The 20,648-nt window shown below is 38.3% G+C and overlaps 1 protein-coding gene across 1 annotated transcript in view; it reads left to right on the top strand.

Moving 5' to 3' along the window:
* The first annotated feature begins 8 nt into the window (after positions 1 to 8).
* The window catches only part of LOC108230331 (voltage-dependent calcium channel gamma-2 subunit), a 53,094-nt gene continuing 32,454 nt past the window's right edge, over positions 9 to 20,648 (top strand). The window contains exon 1 of the mRNA XM_017406422.3: positions 9 to 339. Coding sequence (XP_017261911.1) covers positions 129 to 339 — 211 coding nt within the window. The 5' untranslated portion in view covers positions 9 to 128. The remainder of the gene's footprint in view (positions 340 to 20,648) is intronic.

The raw sequence follows: 20,648 nt of genomic DNA, 5'->3' as shown, positions 1-20,648 counted from the left end.
GCTACCGTCGCCCACCCGACGCCGCCCACCCCCCGTTTTCCGAGCTGGCGTGGCGACGCAAACTCACAAATATTTACTTTCTGTACATCAAGAGGAAAGGGGGCCCCCCTTTCGTGGAATGTGGCAACATGGGCGTGTTTGACCGCGGGGTTCAGATGCTGCTGACCACGGTGGGGGCCTTTGCCGCCTTCAGCCTCATGACCATCGCTGTGGGCACAGACTACTGGCTGTACTCGCGCGGCGTCTGCAAGATCAAGAGCACCAACGAGAACGAGACCAGCAAAAAGAACGAGGAGGTGATGACGCACTCGGGCCTCTGGAGGACTTGCTGCCTGGAAGGTGAGCCAGAGAGACACAAGCAGCCATATATACATGCACCAACACATCAGCGCTCCCAGGCACACGGGCAGATCGATCCCTGCATGCCCACGCACACGCTCACACAGTGCTGCATTTGCACTCACATGCCTACACATAAACTCACATGCCCACACTGTTCTGTATGTATTCTGCATTCATTTTCATACATAACACCACTCACACTATCTACCTATCTTAAGATGTTCTACCAAATGCTCACATTATGGGGTTGGACTTTGTCGGAGGTCCTTCAGTGCCTGAGTGCAAGATTCTTTCTTTTACCCATCCCAGCTCAAAGCATCTCTGAGCACTGAGGTCACAGTTACAGGACACATGTGGTCCAGTCAGGTGTACTAAAACTAAATGTGCAACACTGTCGTTTAAACTCATCGAAAGGAAAAGAAAGAAAGAAAGAAAGAAAAAAAGTTAGATCATGGCCTTTTTAGGCCTCTGTACATCCTTCCATCTATTAATTTTCTTTACCTGATAAAGGCAGTGATTAGAGTTGTCGCTGCACAGCAAAAATACTGTGGAATCGCCCCCTGCCTGAGGTCTTTCTGGGTGGAGTTTGCATGTTATTCCCGGTACATGTGGGTTTTCTCTAGGTACTCTGGTTTTCTCCCACTAACGGAAAACATGCATGTTAGGGTAATTGATAACTCTAAGTTGGTGTGATTGAGACTGTAAATGGGTGTCTGTCTTGTTTGTCTCTCTGTGGCCCTGAGATGGACCTCCGACCTGTCCAGGGTGTACCCTGTCTCATGCACAATGACTGCTGGAGATAGGCACCAGCTCCCCCGTGACCCTGAACAACCTCTATGCAGCGAGAGCCTAATCTCAGTGTACAAGAAAGTACTATCTATTATTCCATGCAACAATGTTTCAAATCTGAGGCACATTTAAAGTGACACCCTTGTATTGCTGATATATAAGGTCTTTTATTTGACCTAATTTGGTCCTTTTTTATTAAACTCATACAAAAACGAAACAACGAAAACACAAAGAACTAATTCTCTTCTTTAGTTTGAATTATAGAAATGGTAAAAGGTGTCAGCAAATCTGGGAAAGAATGGTAAAATCTCAAGGACTTGAGATAGAAAAATGATTTAATTGTAATATAGGCATGTCCGTGACAATAAAATGAGTGTGTAGTCAACCGTTGGTTAGGAGAGAAAGAGAGAAAAGAAAGCATATGCGAGTTGCAGTGTGAGTTTGTTTGTGATCGTACAATGGGAAAACTGTGAAATGTCTCTTTATGTGTGAAAGAAAATTTGACACGCTTACATAGACACACTCAAACTTACACTCAGAGGAACACACTTACACACATATTCACACATTATGCGCGCACACCAGTCCTATTCTATCCATCGTCAGACTGAATCAGAGAATACCAGACCCCGCGTTCACCTGATTCACAGGACAAAGCCATGGACTGATGACATAGATTTACTGCATTTGTAGGATTTCTGCCATGATTCATTTGGGTCTCCTTTCTGTCTGTGTGGGATTGCCTCAAGAGTAGTGTCTGACTTCACTCCTTATGCGGGTTTAAGACAAAAAGAAAGAAAGTTATGTGCAAAATATTATGATGCTCAAATCTTATCAAAGCATCCTATTGGACAATGAGAATTGTGATTGTAAAATCATCTAAATTTGCTTTGTATTTTGCCCTATCTCATAGGCAGCACCTACTAGTTACTTACAAATATGTGTGTGCATGTGTGTGTGGGTGTGTGTGTGCCCTCCGCTCATATCCACTTATTGCACATAGATGTTTTGACAAGAATCATTCTTAACATCTTTTTGTCCCATTTGTCTTGCTGCACAGCATAATCCTTTCACACACAGTGTTACTCATCCTCACTTTAGAATACAAACATTAATAAGACTGTCACTTCATTTGTTTTGTAATTCCAAAACTATGGCAGCACACACAGTCTAACTTCATTTGGTTTTCCTCATCTATTGCACAGTACGTCTGCACATAATAGTGTGTTTAATGTTTTAATTAAAGAAGTTCTACATGAAGCACAGCTTGTGAATAATTTATACAAAAATGCCGATCATTGGGTACCAGAGGCGGCTGGTGGTCGTGGCTCAGCAGTAGAGCGGTTGCCCCAGTGGTTTACACAGCCCTGCCACACGTTGAAGGGCGTTTGAGCAGGATGTTGAACCTCTCCACTGACCTAAGTTGATCCATGGTACAATTTTCCCCTTTACATGTTGCTTTGGCAAAAAGCATTTGTTACAAGACTAAATGTTTTGTAACTCTGACATAGTTTGGTCACCATTTTTTGCTGCCTTTACATGTTGCTGTTATCTTATCTCGTATTAGTTTTAGTAATCTTTTCAGGGTTTTATGCCTTTACCAATTTCAATATCGAAGACTATACTTTAAATGCAATGATCAAGACATTCAGCGGAAGATGAAACTGAAACATAGCAATAGACTGTAAGCTATAAAACAAATCTCTACATTCATTTACCCTATTCTCTGTGCTCCTTGTCTATCTTGTTAGCTGGTATTTTGTGCTACATTTGAACAGAACAACATGCTCTGCTTCTTCATTTTTTTTAAGTAAGTTTGGACCAATTAGTATGGTCTGTGGTAAAAAGGTATGGGAACTTTACTCAACAGTAACAAGCAACAGCAAATAATATTTTATTGTTTTCATTATCAGAGATGTGAACAAAAACACTGTTAGCTGTAGCACACTTTTACAGAAGGACAAACATAAAAATAACAGCACTAACTGAATCTTCACTTGTTCATGTTTATGTACAAACTATCATTAGCACTGCAGCTCAGCGAGCTTCTAAAGGAAAAAGTTAGCAAAGTAGCAGTTTCAAACTCCAAACAGACAAACAAATAAGGCAATGACTCATGACAATGTTTATGATACATTTGTTGATTTTTGCCCTTTGGCAACCATTTGAAAAGAAAATTGCATTTGTTTTTAAGTCTCAATGCTAGCACACCGAGAATGTTCCTTAAATGCAAGCAATTAGTTGCTACCTTGGTAAAATTTACGTTAGCAATGAGTCATATTCAGTTTGCCATAAAGGCAAGTCTGAAAAATTGAAAGCAATGTCATTCAGCTATTGGCATATGCATTAGAAGTAGTTTGTACCGGTATTTGATTTATAGAAAATTAGTGCTGAATTGCCTAATGGTCCCCTGAAGTGGTCTTTCTGTGGAGCTGGCCAGGCCTGGAAAACAGCACTGCATGTACAATGCAAGTTTTGGCTCTTAAAAATACTAAACAGAGCAACTACAGCCACACTAACGTACTCTATGCAAGGTTCTTTTTTTCCCTGCGAAGTGGCATTATTTCTCACACTCTAAGCTTGCTCAGTGTCCTTGACTCCAGAGATTTGAAATTGTAAAAAGCAGAAAGAGAGAGCCTGAGAGAGATTTAGCTTGTTCGCTCTGCCCTCAGCGCTACAGTTGCTGTACAGCTGTGTGGTGTGCAGAGGAGAATGTGGGGGAGACAAGGGGACAACTGGGAGGTGTTGAGAAAAAGAAGGGAAAAAGAAAGAAAGAGAGAAAACACAAGCAGCTCTGGTTTGCTGTCACACACCCTCAGGCATCCTGTGCTATCTTTAACGCACAGGCCCACGTTCTGTGTAACCTGTTTTACCCGGCTCTTAACATTTTACGTCACAGTGTGACTGTGATTTCCTAATGATGCTCGGAACATGATGCATATCATTTGCAAGTACAGGTGAAGCCCTGCTTCATGTTTTGTCATCGCTTTAACGTGTTAGTGTTACAAAACAGGGAGGCTGACACGTGGCACTCCTGTCGAGCTCTGCATTGGCAGATTTGAATATCTCTTGGTGTTAATGCTCTTCCTTGTACATCAGTATAAGCATGTTTGTGTGTGGAGCAGACTGCCTCGAAATTAGAGTGCATTACAGCACTGACATAAATTATAATAACCAGCAGTTCCAATAGTTTTCATGTGCTGATCGTCAGCAAAAAGCTCTTTATCTACAGCTGCAGTTTGTGATATTCCAGGACCAGTGGGTGGGGTGGAATGGTAACTAATTACATGGAATCAGATTACAAAAATAATCCACTGGACCAAATTAAAGATGCAGACCACCAATTTATCTAAAGCTCCTGTAAGTGGTTCAGTGGTTGGGGAGCGCAAATAAAATGTAATCTGATGACTGGAGTAATCTGTTGCAGTCAGCTGTTAAAAAAATAATAAATATAGAGAATGAGAAAAAAAAAATGTTTTTAACCACAATTTTGTTGTTGTTGTTTTGTTTTCTTTTCTTTATATGTGAAAAAGAAAATGATGACACTGGGAAACATGTGCTCTGAGTTTTAGAAAAATGTTATTAGCAGATTTGACCTGAACTTGTCTACTTTATTTTGCATCACACTTTTGCTGTCTGTTGAGACTGTATACTTAAATTAAATCTACATTTTGCATTTGGGAGAACAGATAAAAGAGCACATTGGAATATTGGTGTTAAATGTATCGAAATAACTTTGTCAATCGCTGAAAAAAAAAACATTTTTCTCACTCCTCTTGACGACCACCATTTAAACCAAATGTGAGCATCAAGGCCGGTATTTCCCCTTGCGGGACAATAAAGGCTGTTTCTATTCTATTCTAAGGAGAGTGAAAATCTATTGTACCTGGTAAATATATTATCCTATAGTCTATGATTCACTGCAGCCCAATCAGTCCTACATAGATATATGTAGATATTGGCTTTGCAATGATGATAAATCTTTGATAAAATGGACAGCCCTAGTTTAAATGCATGTCTTTAAACTTACACCCAACTCTTGTGGCCTTTTACCTTTCTGTGTACCTCTATTTTGCTATGGTTTATACTGACATACTTTATTCATTTTCTGTCAAGTTGATACAGGAATTTTTTATTACCAAAACTGTAACCTTTTACTTATCAGGCAATTTTTAGGGAGAGAAAGGTTCACAGCCAGGGTCCCTCAATAAAAGCAAATGCTATAAAAAAAAAAAAAAAAACATTATTTAGGATGTATTAGAGACGAATGCTGGGTAAGGAAACAAGAGCAATTGTTCTTCATCTACGCTGAGTCTTGCAAACAACATTAAGCAGCACTCTGTGGGCGGCATGTTGTTGATACTGTAATAGACGTGATTGACAAGTCAAGGCAGCTGTCAACCCTCAGTCGTCAATATGCCACAACCACCCAGCTTCTGGAAATATTTCTCAAGAAACAAACAACATACTTTGAGGTTATTTTTAACTTGCCAACTTTGCCAGTTTAATAAGCCTGAAATTAAAAAGCCCACCGTGTTCGGGAAAGAAAAAAAGAAACTGTTTTCAGATACATTCTTTTATTATTAACACTTGACACCATAAAGTATTGTATACATTTTGGCTGATTACATTCAAAGAAATGCTTTTACATCAACTTTGTACTTTTCAATTACACCTCTCTGGATGAATAAAATGTGGCTGTATGTAACAGTCATGCAGATGCTCTAAAGCCACCTTCTTGTTATAACAACATGAGCAATGTTACTCACATTGAACATCGCATGATGTAAAGCTAAAAAGCAGAAATAGCCAAAAAGTGAGTAGTTCAGGCAAAACATTTTGAGAACCGCTGTGCAAACTGGATCGGACAATGGTTAACCAATGTACTAATGCCTACTTAAGGAGCAGCAGTGAAGTCTATATAAGACCTGCTAGCAATAAAATCAAATTTTATCCCAAATTTCAGTTTAATTACATTTTATATATGCAATTTTAAACAATGACAAAGTGTGACTGGTATGTCAAATTCATTTAAATATCACATGAAGTTGATCTCAGAGACTTACAGATAAACCATACAATGAGTTAATAAACAACGCAGGCTAGACAAGCTTGGGGAAAAAAAATACTTTTCCTGTTTCTACTTTTGACTCAATCAAAACTACATACAATATTAAATTATACATTCAGATTCAAGTTGGATTTATTTTATAATTAGGTATGCAGCGTCCCGTTTCATCTGTCTCTTCACGTGTAGGAATATTTCAGTTCCTCCGACGCCACACTCCTCCATGCACCAGCCACTGAGTCTGTGCCATCCCGTATTCCTGTCATTCTGGATGGATGGCGCCGTGTCGGTGGTCCATCTATGGAGGCTCGCTCCAGAGATCCAGCCTGCCGCGGGTTTCCATGATAGATCTTGCCCCAGGACAGTCTCTCGTTCCTAGGCACAGGCCGGCGCTGCCCTGGGGGCCCCGGCTTTGACAGGTGGAGCTCAGCAGGCTTTAAACGCTGCCATTAATCTCCATCACGGCAGGTTTGAGAGCGAGCAAGGTGTTTGTGACAGGAGATATGTTTCTAGGAATGAGGTGTGAGTATCTGAGATTGTATTGAAGCTATGTGTTTATACAAGTACAACACTCAAAATCCTTTATTTAGTGAAGACACATGAACCCTCTGAACCTATAAAAACCTTACCGCATTAAACGATTTCTTTCAAAGACATGGACAGGGTTGTCATAACACAGGATTGGGTGTTTTTATGTGAGCTTGCTTGCTTGTTTGGGTTTGTTTTGCAGGTTTTATTTGTCAGTTTGTTTGTTGTTGTTGTCTTGGTTGGAGGGATTAATTTAGCATGTTAAGGGATAAAACATACATACAAATTTACATTAAGATAAGAACCCTTTAGTGATGTTTACTTATGGTGGAGGCAGATAGGTTGCAGTTTCATTAAGGGTAATTATTGATTTTCAGGCTTGTATTAGTTGTAGTTTTTACTTCATGAAATAGGTTAAAAGAAATTTCTGGCTTTTCTCAAAGAAAAGTTGCAAGTTGTTTCATCTGCAGCAACAGGAAGGAACTAAAAGACAATTAAAAACTTTAATTGACCACATTTTTTTCAGTGTGTATTTATCTGTGCATGTTATTTGTGAGTGCTTTATTCAGAAAACTATTGGACTATTAGAAAAGAAAGAGGCATTGTTCGAATCTCAAGAGATGGCTGTGACTGGGTTGTGGCGCTGTGTTTGTAGCTTTGCAGCACCTCAGCATATAGGCTTACATGCAGCAACAGCTAATGTTTCACATGAGCATTGTCTCCGTAAATAACATGGACAAAACCTCACATCCAGCAGTTCAGTGTCCAGGGTACAGAGACACTCTTTCACAGTAATGCATTCAAAAATGACACCATCTGTTGTTTCAAAGCACCTCAGTCCATCTTGGTTTTCTCTTGCCGCCCTGTGCGCAGTCTCTGGCTGTGCATGCAATCTAAACAAAGATCTTAAAAAGGGTTAAAAAAAGGCATCAAAATTTACGCCACATTGTTTAACAATAATCTTTATGTTGTTTTATAGTTTTTGCAATAATGACACTCAAAGCCACCAGCATTCTTTCCCTATTTAGCTAATTGATGCAGATCTCTCCACTTTCTGTTTGTAGGAGCTCTCCTTGTCCTCTTTCATGGCATCGCTTGGTATTGATACCGACATGACACTGTGTAACTATGGTGATGCAGCACTCTGTTGGCAGCACAAGGCTGCCTGTCAAACGGACATCACGGTCTCTCAATCAAAGAGATTGTTTACGAGTGTGCACACACACACACCACCTGGGACTGACACACACTCCACTCCGCTCCATGGGAGGGACACCAGCTACAAACACACACACACACAGAGCGAACATAACATGCAAACATGAGTGACAGAGACACAAAAACATATTTACAACGTGCCTAATGTGACAACAACGTTAACACATATGGTAAGCCAATCAATACAAAAGCCAAAGTTAATTTTGTGTGTTTTGTGTGCATTATAAATATCTTGATTAAAGTTACGTATGTACACTATGACAATCCAATTTAGGAAAACTGAAAATTGTGCTCATTGAAAATTCAGCCAAGCTTAACTTTTTGAGTTTTCTTTCAGACTTTTCTGACAACTAACCAACAGAGGTGGTCTTTAGCTCTAATTCTGTTACTTTTGTATTTACAAAATCAAAAAATTGTGTTTGTATCAAAAGCAGATTTGTGACTGAAATGTTTGAATAACATTATAAAAGGTATTCATGATGAAATTCAGTCCTAAATTGACAAGTAGTTGAAGTAAGGGTTGTATGTTGTGCTTATTTTGAACCTTTTTCGCTGCGTAAATCTTAACTTCCGGTGCGTTCGATGTGTGGGCATTGCACCGTAAGCCTCCTGTGTTAATCTTAAAATTGGTTCTGAAAGCTGTGCTGGTGAGTCCAGAGGTGTGTTTGCTGTGTTGCAGATGCTGAGGTGTTTCGCTAACAGGGTTATGCAACAGGACAGAGATGTTAGCAGTCTGGGCTGTGACAGAAGGCAAGTGTGCCAGAGTGATGGAGTTTGTATGGAGTACATCTACTCTCATGTGTGCTGAATTACGAGTGCAGGGAAAGCTCAAGGAGAAATCCTACACAGCTGGATTTCTACGCTGAACAAAAATCCCTGATGTTGTGAAGCATATTTCCGCATGTTAGCTTCCTCAGTTGTGCTTTAGTTAAGCTGTGGAGAAGAAGATAGAGTTATTGTATCATAACTTCTGGGAAATGCTGCACTTGCTGGTATTTGGTTGCAGAACAAAAACAAACTGCAGAAATTGTGTTTAATAATTTATTTTCTGAGTAAATACGTAGTCATAAATAGGCCATTTGAGAATTTATAATGAGAATTTATATAATTTTTTATAACTTAGTGATTTGCGCCAATCAAACTGCCATAAATTCCAAAATATAATGATTTGTGTTTGCTTAAACAGGTGACCTGTGGAATTGTTTAAGTCACTTTTAGACTCTTCTAGGCCAGAAAGGCCTTCAGAAATATATGTTAGTGTTTCATGTTTCTAATGTTGGAAATGAGTGCAGCGCAAAATACTGAAGCAAGCATACTGAATTCTGTGCAGTATTTTTATTTTTTTTCCATATTTGAACAGGTTGTTGGGACTGAAAAATAAAACGGGAGAGTTACCTGCAGAAAATGCAGCTTTCAATCTGAGGTATTTTAGTGAGCATACTTTATTTTTTACAAGCTGAGAACTTTATAAGGAAAAATACATTCTTATTAGTTCATACTCGAAATAAAAACAAACAAGTAATCAGCTTGTGTCTGAGCCCCCATAAGCAACAGACACAACCTCTGGTGTGTTGGAGATTCTGATGAGATGGTTTAGTTATGATTCAAACCACCTGGATGGATTTTCTTTTCAAATAGAAAATATATTATGTGCTCTGTTACACAGAATGTACCACTGGTATACTATGTGCTTGGTTACACAGTAAGCCCCAGTTTTAGACATTGTGTCCGTCATCTGAGGGACTTGTAGGTTTGAATAAAAGCTTAGTGTCTTTTTGAGGAGAGCGATGGACCCACCTACGAGGCCCCTGCTCACATGGGTTATTTACCCATTCCTTCTGACCAGGACCAAAAGGCCCAACATCCTACAGTACAGTAGTAACAATAACATGCTCGTCGTATTACAGTATAGTAGGTTTCGAGGTGTTTCATGGAGAGCTGTTGGCACCTCCACACAGCCTGTTTAACGCCTGGTGGGAGAGGTGCTGACAGGCCGACTGTGCCATAATCCTACAGATATCGGGAGCCAAAAGAAATGACCAGGAAACTCAGTGTGTTTATGTACAGTATGTGTGTGTATGAGCAGCGTGAGGAAAAGTCATCAAAGACACACTTTGTATCTGTTAAGCATTTTAATACCGCAAAAGGAAGAAAAATATATTTTTAGTAGAATGTTTTTTGTTTTGTTTTGTTTGTTTCTGTGCGTTTGGGGGTGTGCGTGTGTGTAAAGGGTTTCCTGCTGATAGCCAGATAAATGTCATCAGCTCCCAGCTCTGCCGACAATCAGTCAAAGTAGAGTGACAAATCAGCTGAGCTGCTTTCAGTGTGAACACTGGGTAAAGCTGCGATGGAGTTTGTGTTAGTAGTAACATATGGCCAAACCGATAGAGTAACAATGCTGTCATCTGTAAAACCACATGACTCATGGTGCTTCTGAGTGTCTGTATTTGTGTGTGTGTGTCTTATATGTCTGTCTGTACACAAAACATTTGCTCATAGCTGAACTGATATGCAGGAGACGGGGAGTAAAATAAACAGGCCTCAGCAACACGTCAATACACAAGCATTCCAAGATATTTTACACACAAAGATACTCAACCTGCATAGATTGTCTATTGTAAAGTTTCCTTGTTATCAAATAAGAGGCTGTTGTAAACCAGAAAAGGCAGGTTTATGGCAAGCCATTTGTGTATTTATTCTATATCTCTAATGCCATGTCTCATTCTTGACTACTAGTTCGCAGCTACATTGCACCAGTTGCATATTTGTTTGCACTAGTTCAACAAACCAGTAACACTTCACTTACGCATTTACCTGTATATATATACTATCTCAGTAATTAAATACTGCCTACTTCATTGGAGTTCAATGGAGCTCTTCTGAATTTAATGTAAGCTTTTTTTTGTTTTGTTTTGCTTGCATAGTAATAATTAACAAGTCTGTTAAAATATTTACAAACTAATGACTTCTTCATTAATGGGGTAATTTGGTTTGATTTGAAAGAGAGTTTTGCAGAGAACTTATGAATAGTAATTATCTAAAATGCAGCAGACAGAGCAGTCTCAGTTTGGAGAATAAAGGAGGAATTCTGGTAGAGACACTGACAGCTACTCAGGACAGGGACAGAAGAAAAGTAAAACATAACCATCTAAAACTATGTAAAACTCAAAACATTTTGAATAAGCACCCCATTAAATACATTTACAGCCTGTTACTTTTGCATCAGTTTACGTTCTCACTTTTTTCTTATTAATCAACCTTCTTGCTGCACAGATAATGGCAGCTCAGTGGTTTGTGCAGCAGATCAAATAAGTTCTCCAAGACTTTTCCTTCTAGCTAACACTTCTTTTTTATACAAGATCTTGCAAATATATATGTGTACTTTTTTTATTTTTTTAAGTTGAAATTTTAAACTGGCAGAGTTGTGAGTCAGTTCTAATCCTCAAACCAAACTTGAAACTTATCTGCCAATCTTGCAATACATAAATCCAAATTCAAACCTAATTGTGCCAAACATTTTTTTTTCTTTGCCAAGTATTTTAGCTCTCAGCATGGTAAAATGTTCTGTCTTAACCCCTAACCAGGGCGAGTAGATTGGTAATTACCATAATTAGCAGTTGAGTGTTTTCCATGATTGATCGATGAACCATTTTGATTGTTATGCTGCACCCAAAAGCTTCTGCATGTGAACATAATTAAAGGGAACATGAGCCCAAAAAGATCTAATTTAAATTTAAATCAGTTCACTGATTAGCTTTAGGTTGTTCTTTAAAAAAAAAATGTTATTGTGACTTATCCTCTCCAGTGTACTCAGGTGGACTCATTTAATAAGATTAGAAAATTAATGCAGAAAACAACAAATCCTGATGTCCTAAACTCAAAGCAACAGCAGTCTAAATTAGATATGTTTTTGATTCTGTACCATTTTAATATGTAACAACTGATAGTTAATTTTTTGCCATCAAAATCTAATTTGACTACAAAGTTAAGATGACTTGGGGTTCAGTTCTGCAGCTGTCCTGCAGTCCTGCGGGACAGACTCGGAGAGTCTCAGAGAGACATACAGTAAGAGAATCGGTTACTGAGACGTTTAACTGCTCATTGATGAACTGCAGTTGCTAAATGAGCCAGTAAAAGACTCTGGTTGATTTGGGCAGGGGGACTGTGTAATGGTGATAAAATGGAACGATGGAACGTGTTCTGCTTAGACAGGTGTGCTCATTTCTTTCTATTGTGAAAACCTTTCTAACAATAATCCACCTGTATAGGTTTTTTAAATGCATGTTTTGAATCATTATTTTTTTGTTTGTTTGTTTTTTAATAATAAAAGAAATATCTCAGATCTTTTGACGTGTGGATCAGTGGATATGTTATAAACACTAAATATCTTATCTGTGGTAGTTAGTTTCTTTTTCTTACAGACCTCATTAGCTTGTCAATCAAGCTAATGACTACTCTGAGCTGGGCCAAGAACAAAGTGGATTGCTTCTGTCATAAAACAACTACAATTTTAATGTCATAGGGAATGCATACAAACACTTTTAAATAAACCTTTGCACTGCTGTAAACTTTGCTTACACATTAATTCCAGAAGAACTATTATGATATTCCTGCCTGAAGTCTCCCAGACTGCACCAGAAGCACTACAGCTCGCTACTGCGCCCTCTGTTTGTGTTTGCAAATATCTATAGGATTCAAAAGATTTTATAGAACCTCAAACCAGAAAAATGTTTGAGACTAGAATTGATTTGAGAAGACAGGAATCAGCTTTGGCCCCACTCTGACTAGCTATCAGCTCGTCAGTCCAGTCAGAATTAAACTGTTTCTACAATCTGAGGCAGTTCAAAAAGCTATTTACAGGTAACAGATAGGATATTGATTGTTTATAATATTTCTACAAAACCTCACGTCACAGAACTATTGCTTTAAGTGATAATATTCTAAAACAAAATGTAATAAATCCACCCTAAGACCCCAGGTCTTGGTGTTGATGCTTCATCCTTGATGCAAGGCTGTTAGTGAAACAGACAGGCATAAACTCTTGACTTGACTGCATTGTTTTAAAGAAAGATGGAGCCTTTTCCGTATAGCAGGTACTGCGGTACACGAGCTGAGTCAGAATAAGCTAAACGATCCAGCGGTTTCCCGAAGCCACCTCAGAGTTGAAGTCAGTGCAGTGACACAAGCATGTTTGGTGTTTTGTAACGTGCTGACCAGCAGTTGATGTGTGCAGACTCAGAGGAACAGTCAATGTTTGTTTAATAAATACATTTCACATTCATGCACGGAAGTTATTTTCAAACACCCCTGTGACGTAAGTTACATGTCTGAGTGTTCTTGGGGAAGAATTTACGGTAATCAGTGTTTGACAGAGAAAAACATGAATACAGAATGAAAAAACATGCACAAATATTATAGAAAGTGCGTTATTAAAATAGGGCAATTTGCGTAAATATAAAAAAACAAACAGAAAAAGACTATAAAGGGTTAAAAGTAATTAGATACATTTTAAAATGTAACAATGGAATATGTTTTTTTATGTAAACTGAAAAATTATTGCTGAAAATACTGCAACATTTGTTTTGCCTTCTGTGACATTTACAGTGCAGTGAAAAATTATATTATTTTTATTCATATATATTTATCATCTAACTTCTTTAAATAACATTAATGTTAGATTGAACCTTGATGAAGTAGGAACACTATAAACCTGCATAACTCACAATAATTTTTTGGGATAGCGTGAAGACATTTTAGAGGGACTGTTATAGATCTGGTGTGTAGGATTTTGACATCCTCAGGCAAATTTACAGTTTCCAAACATATAAAAAAGGCTAACTATGAAAGATATGAACCTGTGAAGGTCCCTAAAGATCCTTTTTTATGTCTGCTGAGAAAGATTTTATCTGTTTGGTTTGCTTACTTTGGGTTACTCTAAAAACATGATGGGGTAACATTGACATAAATAACTCAGGGTAATTTAATACACCTATATATCTTTTTTTATGTGAATGTGCCAAACTTAAACTTGACAACATCCTTTTTGATTAAGAACAGCGGTGTGATCTCTAAGTGTCATTCATAACGATTTTTTTGTAAATAATCAGATAATTTTTTTAAACCTTTTCGTTGACAAACCTAACTTTGAATTTTTAACACAAGGTGGCATAAAATCAAATGCAGCATGACTGACACAATGTTCAGATGCTGTCAGTTTTTGTTCAGNTTATTAATAGCGTATGAATTCAGGAGGCTAATATTATTAGTTCTGTTTTCTAAGCACTTCACCTCCTTCCCTCTCTCCTTCTGCTTGTGGTTTCTCTCTGCGCGTTGCTGAAGGTTCAGGCATTTATTGCATATTCACAGATAAATTAGCAGTGGTAGAAGTGGAAGTAGGAGAAAAAAGAAAACAGACACAAAAAAAAACAGAGGATGAAAAGATAAGTTATACAAAGTAGATGGGAGAAAATGAGAAAGCGATGGATGGAGGTGATTTTGTGGATCCAAACTCTGCACTTAGCTTTCTTCTTCTCCCTTTTTTTTTATCTTAAATGAAACACTGGAGGCGAGAGCTGCATCGAGGCGCTACTGAGAATACTGGATGCTCCCTCCTCCCCTCCCTCGCTCTCTTTCAATCCCTCCCACCTTCTCAAGGAATCAATAGTCGCAAATTAATCATTCTGCCCAGAGCACTTTGAGAAACACAGAGACACAGAGATGATTTGCATAAAGCAGCGAAGCAGCATCAGTGTGCATAATCGCACCTTCCGTGCGCCTGAGCCTGATTAGATGATATTCATTGTTGTTTCACTTGTTTGAGGATGAGTAATCATTGTTGTCATGGTGATAGTTGTGTTGCCCCTGTTAGATCCATTTCAAGGAGGAAAATTGTCTTCCTTGGTTTGGAAAATCACCAGCGAGAAATTATAGTCGTTCCGAAAATACTCTGGGAAAATAAAGTAAAAGTTGACTTCTTCAGTATTTTATTTTATGAAATAAAACACAGAATAATATGAATCCCACTGTGAAGAAGTTATATCATAGCTGTGGTGTTTTTATTTTTTCTTTCTTCTAATAATGTTTCCATTTTACAGCCTGACAATTATAGAAACATTCAGTCTAGGCATTGTTCAACGCAGTGACAAATTTCTTCATCACTTGTCTTCATCAGGACATCTTGTTTGTTCATTCTGAGCAGCAGAAACAATAAATATTTAAAAATTATCAACAAATTAATAATAATTCCTGAGTGGTTTCGATCTGCCTGATGTAAAGTTTTCAGATTTAGCCTTATTATTATTATTTATTTTCTGTTGGACATCAGCTGAAAGTGTCTTGAAACACTAATAGTGAATACATCAGTAACAATATATATGGTCCAGCTGATGAAAATAAAGCTCTACTTTTTTTTTTAATTACAGATACTGAATGTATCATGTCAATATTGAAACAAAGAGCATGTGTTATTCCTTCATCACAAACGTGTATGATGTTTAGACGTCTGATAATTAAATCAGTTTAATTATCAGACGGACAGTCAGAACATCAAAAATCTTAAAACATAATCTTCTTTCAGACTACATTAAACTCAACTCCTCACATTTTGTAGGAGTCCCTACAAACATATAGAGTGAAACTGATAGCTTTATTCCTTCATAATGATTAAATATGATTTAGCTTTAAGAAATAATGCTGCCTCTTCAATACTCGGGGAGGATGGTTGCCTCCTTGTTGTCTTCTTTGATTGTTGTGTTTGGGTCTGAAACTCAATCATCAGCAAATTAGACAGAAGCCAAGATTAGGTTGACTATAGGGTTAAAATATACCCATGTAATTTATACAACATTAGCAAAAGCACATGCAAAAATTTTTTCTGAGCTCTCAACATTATATGTTACCTTCTTTAGACAGGATGTGAGCACATTACTGTGACCATCACACCCAAACCAAACCACAAATTCTTCCTTTGTCGCATAAGACTTTTTGGGTTTGTTATCATCCGAGATGGGATCATTTGTGTCCATCGGACAGACTTTATTGTGCGCCGAGATGACACATCAAAATGAGGATGGATGAAAAGCAGACTGGGTAAACAACCAAAGATGGAAAGAGCAGATATTGAGAGTCTGAGTTATTTGATATGAGGGGAGGTGAAAACAGGACATGGAGGAAGGGACAAATGATGGAGATATGAAGGAAAAATACTGTGGAAAGAGCAGATGGAAAGACAAACAATCTGGAGAGGGAGGAACAGAGGGCACAAAGTGAGAGATGAGTGGGGGGGGGAGGGAGGCAGAGGCAGAGAAGCAGAGGAAGACATGGGTGGGATAGGTGGGAGCTAAGCAACATCTGTGATGGGAGGGAGCAGTAGCTGTAGATGTGTGCGGGAGAAAAGGACCCAAACAACATCTGTACTGAGATCAACATCTGGAATGAGACAGGAAGAAAAGAGGTGAGGCAAGGGAAAGAGAAATGCGAAGGTGATGACTGATGCTGCTTTGGGTAGTTTCGGTTGGCACAGCAAGTGAGCTGAAGAAGAAGATTTCACAACATAATACATCAGATAAAAATTACTGTACAAGCTTTGCAATTTGTTCCATCTATGACCATTTACACTACGGGTACTTCAGCTACAACAGCAATCAACTGGCAATTACCGTCCACTGAACAGTAGGACTGTAATGCTCAGTCTCTTAGAAAGTGTTTTTATGTGCAAATAAATTCTTTTTCCAATTACATTTAGGTGCCTATATAATTACTGGCTGGAAAGTGTTTCAGTAAAAACTTTTTTTTTTTGAGTCAATGTAAGTAAGTGCTGCTGGTGCCTAAACATACCTATAAAAAACTGGTCACTACAAGCGAGCAGCAAGATAAGACAGTTTGTCTGAAATAGCTCAATTTGCAAATCCTGATTTTTAAGTTTGAACACAGGATTTTTCTGGATGATTTAGAGTTAGATCTTTTTGGGTTCTGTTCAGCTAAGTTTTGAAGTGTTTTGCAGACAGTGTATTTAACGGTACATATAAGAAAAAGGTCAACTGAGAATAAAGCGTATGTCAAGGAGTGCAAAGTCCACAAATCAGTAAACAGCAATGAGTTCTTCGAGTCATATATATGAAGAATGCCACAACAATCGCCTAGCTGCCAAGTTCTAAAGTTTAAGTGTAACAGAGTGTGGTGACAGTTTGCATGTGCGCGTGTGTGACTGGGTGTGGTTGTGTCTGCAAATTTTTTTCTTTTTAAAATTTTGTCAGATTTTCTACTCTGAAAACAGGCTCTGGCACAGGGAGGGCAGCAACAATGAACAAAAGCATTTAGAAAGAAAAATAAAAACTGGAGAAAATATTCAAAGCGTTGTCCTGTAAGGAAATCAGCATTCTTCTCTGCATTCATGCGCTCAAGTTGTCGAGACCTTGCCGATATGTATGAACTTGTGCACTGCGTTCGAATCTGCTCCAGTTAGAGGCAACAATGCACAAGTTTGTCAGCTGTTGATTCAAAAAGCAAAAATGAAAACATTGATTTCTCGCCAAGAATTTGACACCATTTTTTTGTATTCTTCTGTTTCCAGAGTATTAAAATATCGAAAGAGCAGCAAAGTTTTTTTTCTCAAAACAGTCCTTCTTCTTGTCGTTTTTCCTCTCCTTGTGGTTTGACTCCTAGTTTTCTTTGTCTGGGTGTTTTATGGTTGCACATTCAATGCTGGTGCGAGTAGTTCACACAGTTACAGATGCCTCCTTTTTTTCAGCTCTTAAGGGTAACAAAACCTGTAACTTAAGAAAAACGCACTCAAAGTACTGCACATGGGTAGCACAAACAGTAATTTCCCTTTCGTGCTTGTTCTTATTTTCCAGTCAGGTTAAGAACATCTGTAAGATTTTATTTGAACTCCTTGGTTTCAGATATCAATACAGATGAAGGTTTCTGGCATCAGATTTGATCCCAAGTCTTACACTGCAGCTGAAACAATGTATTTCTACCTTTTTCTTCTTTATAAGCATTATAAATCCAGATAACTAATCCATAAATCTCCCCTAAACCTATTTAGATAGATATTTTTTGGAAAGGAAATCTTATTGCCTAAACCTGACTAACTACGAGTGGATTTTTAAGTACACCTTTTAAAGATTTGTAGATATTGAAGCTTCTACTGTCAGAGTGTAAGATTGCAGCAGGCAGTTCATCAGGGTGCCTAGGAACCCCCTGTGTGAATCTCAGAGATGTCAGGGGTTTTTGACAAAACAACAACATTTCACGCCCAGGGAGCAAGAAAGGTTTCCAGCCATGCTGGAGACAGGAGGGTTGGAGGCAAGAGCAGAGGAGACAGCCTGGGAGGTAACTGTGGGGAAATGTTCAGGATGCTGTATTCACTGAGGAACCTGATTATGGGATTTATGAGGTGAATGGAAAATGGTGGGGGTTCTCTTTTTTTTCCCTGGCAAGTTTCCCTTTAGAAGCTGAAAATATTAAAATAAATCATCCAGACAACTGGTTTTTACTTTCTTTACCTGTTTTGCTCATAGGCATTAGGTAAAAACCTGCTGTTGATTTAATCTGCAGAAACCTAAAATCGACCTTATTTGTTCCTTATGTTCATTTATGACTTCTTGATCTTTGTAAAATGTCCACGCAAGTCATTTGGAGCACATAGATGGGTGATTTTCCGCGTCCCTGTGACACATTTTTGTTGTGTTTGAGGTTCGGTTTTTGCAACACCGTTGCTAAGCAAGGAAAGCCAGCAAGCGAGAGCCAGAGGCCCATGCAGTAGATGAGTCATAGCCCCCGCCCCTCACACTCATACCCCCTGTTTCCCTTCCACTGACTCAGTTGGACTTCACACACTTAAACCCATGCAGTTCAGCGTACACATGCATTCGCGTGGCCAAACATCCCCACAGACACACACAGCGCCTTGTTGGTTCTTACAAATCCTCTTAGTGGCAGTCAAACCTGTTAACATGTCTTCCCCCGCGGATAACAGTTAATGGCTCATTTTCATATGCATGTATGCACACCTCAGCTATTAGACATGCATATACCAGTACGCAGCACAACACACACTCTTGAATGACCCCGTGTGTATCACCGCTGCACACACATACAGCTCATATATAATAGATTTACAGTGGGCACACATATTCACACATGCAGGTGCGTGCAATAAACGACGCACTAAAAGATTCATACAAACAAGCATCCAACGTATTGTTTTTACATGTACAGTATAAGTGCACTTGCTTTACAATATTTTGTTGCACAATAAACATGACTAAACTGGCAATTGTGGCATGCACTTAACTTTGCTGACGACCCACAGTTTATCGAACTAAATGAGGAGCTGCATGACAGTTGGAAATAATCAGTCAGCTCTCTGATGTTGGTAATGATCTGATTTTTCTGCCTCAAAATAACTTTCACTCCTGAAACACAAAATTCATATTGAACCATCAGTAACAACTCGTGCTCCCCGATCCAGTATTTTCTGCCATTCTTGAAGTCATTACCCTAAAATCTGAGGGCAGTGAAGAAGTCAGGTGAGAGGCTGTTAATGAGAATAAAAAAAGGGAAACTGGGGCCTGAAAATTAAATATTACAGGTTTCATTGTGGACTGCATGATCATCAGTCGAAAGAAAACGCTTATGTGTCACTGTTAAATCACACAGTCTTAATTTATAAAAAAAAAAAAATGTATTTGCAAAACATAACATGCTTTATGTTTTGTGAATGGCTTTTTTTCTGGTATTTAAGACAACAATAAGAACAAATGTATAAAAATTTAAATTTATATTTACTATATGTTTGTTTCTATCGTGATTTTAAGCATTTTGTTTGAGAAATTAGGCATTTTATGTAGTTTGAAGGAACTTGGCAAAGACAGTGTGAAGCTGAAGCTTCAGAATAATCAGCGCACTTTCCTCTGTCTAAAGAGCATTCTGTTAAAGCTGAAGAATGTCTCTTCTTCTTCTTCTTAACATCGGGTGTAAAACACTTGCCAAATCTCTCGTCCGAGTTTGTTTGCTGTGGTGACCCTTGCAGAAGGCAGCAGCCGAAAGAAAACAACCGTCCACAGGGAAAAAAAGCTGGTTTTATTGTCCAAATTAATAATAGAAGTAGGTCTTTATTGTGTGTTGACTTCCTGCAGTATATAAACTGCTCTAGAGCAGAAAATGTTGCCATGGCAACACCTCCAGATAAGAACCACCTTTGAACCCAGAGTTAAACCTAACCTTATCACTTAAATACTTGACTTTTAAGTCTAAAGTGTTTCTAGCTCAGAAAAATTGAGATCAAACAAATGAAAAGTTTCTAAAAAAAACATTACACAGCTGACTTTTACTTTCACAGATTGACTGTGAATCAGAATAACTAGTCTCCAACTAGGTGTGAACACACAAAGTCAGCTTATTCAGGTAAAATGAGGCACAACATAAGAGGGTAAAATTAATCTCTGCCTCGAACTAGATGAAAACTGCTACTTTGAAGCACATTAACAAATAAAAATCATGTGTTTGCTTAGAACATAAGTATAAATAAAGAAAGGGAGGTTTGAATGTTGGGGGAAAAAAGAAAAATAATAGAAAAGAACCACAAAGCAGGAGAAGAATGAAGCCCAGTGCTGCTGCTAGTATTGTGGTTATTTATAGTTTAAATGCCCAAGCTTTTTTTTTTGCCTGAATTCATTGTCTGCCCCTCTCTGTCTCC

This window comes from Kryptolebias marmoratus, linkage group LG3 (genome assembly GCF_001649575.2).
Source record: "Kryptolebias marmoratus isolate JLee-2015 linkage group LG3, ASM164957v2, whole genome shotgun sequence".
Classification (NCBI taxonomy): Eukaryota; Metazoa; Chordata; class Actinopteri; order Cyprinodontiformes; family Rivulidae; genus Kryptolebias; species Kryptolebias marmoratus.
The sequence above is the reverse complement of the archived record's forward strand: the minus strand, read 5'-3'. Positions and strand labels throughout refer to the sequence as shown.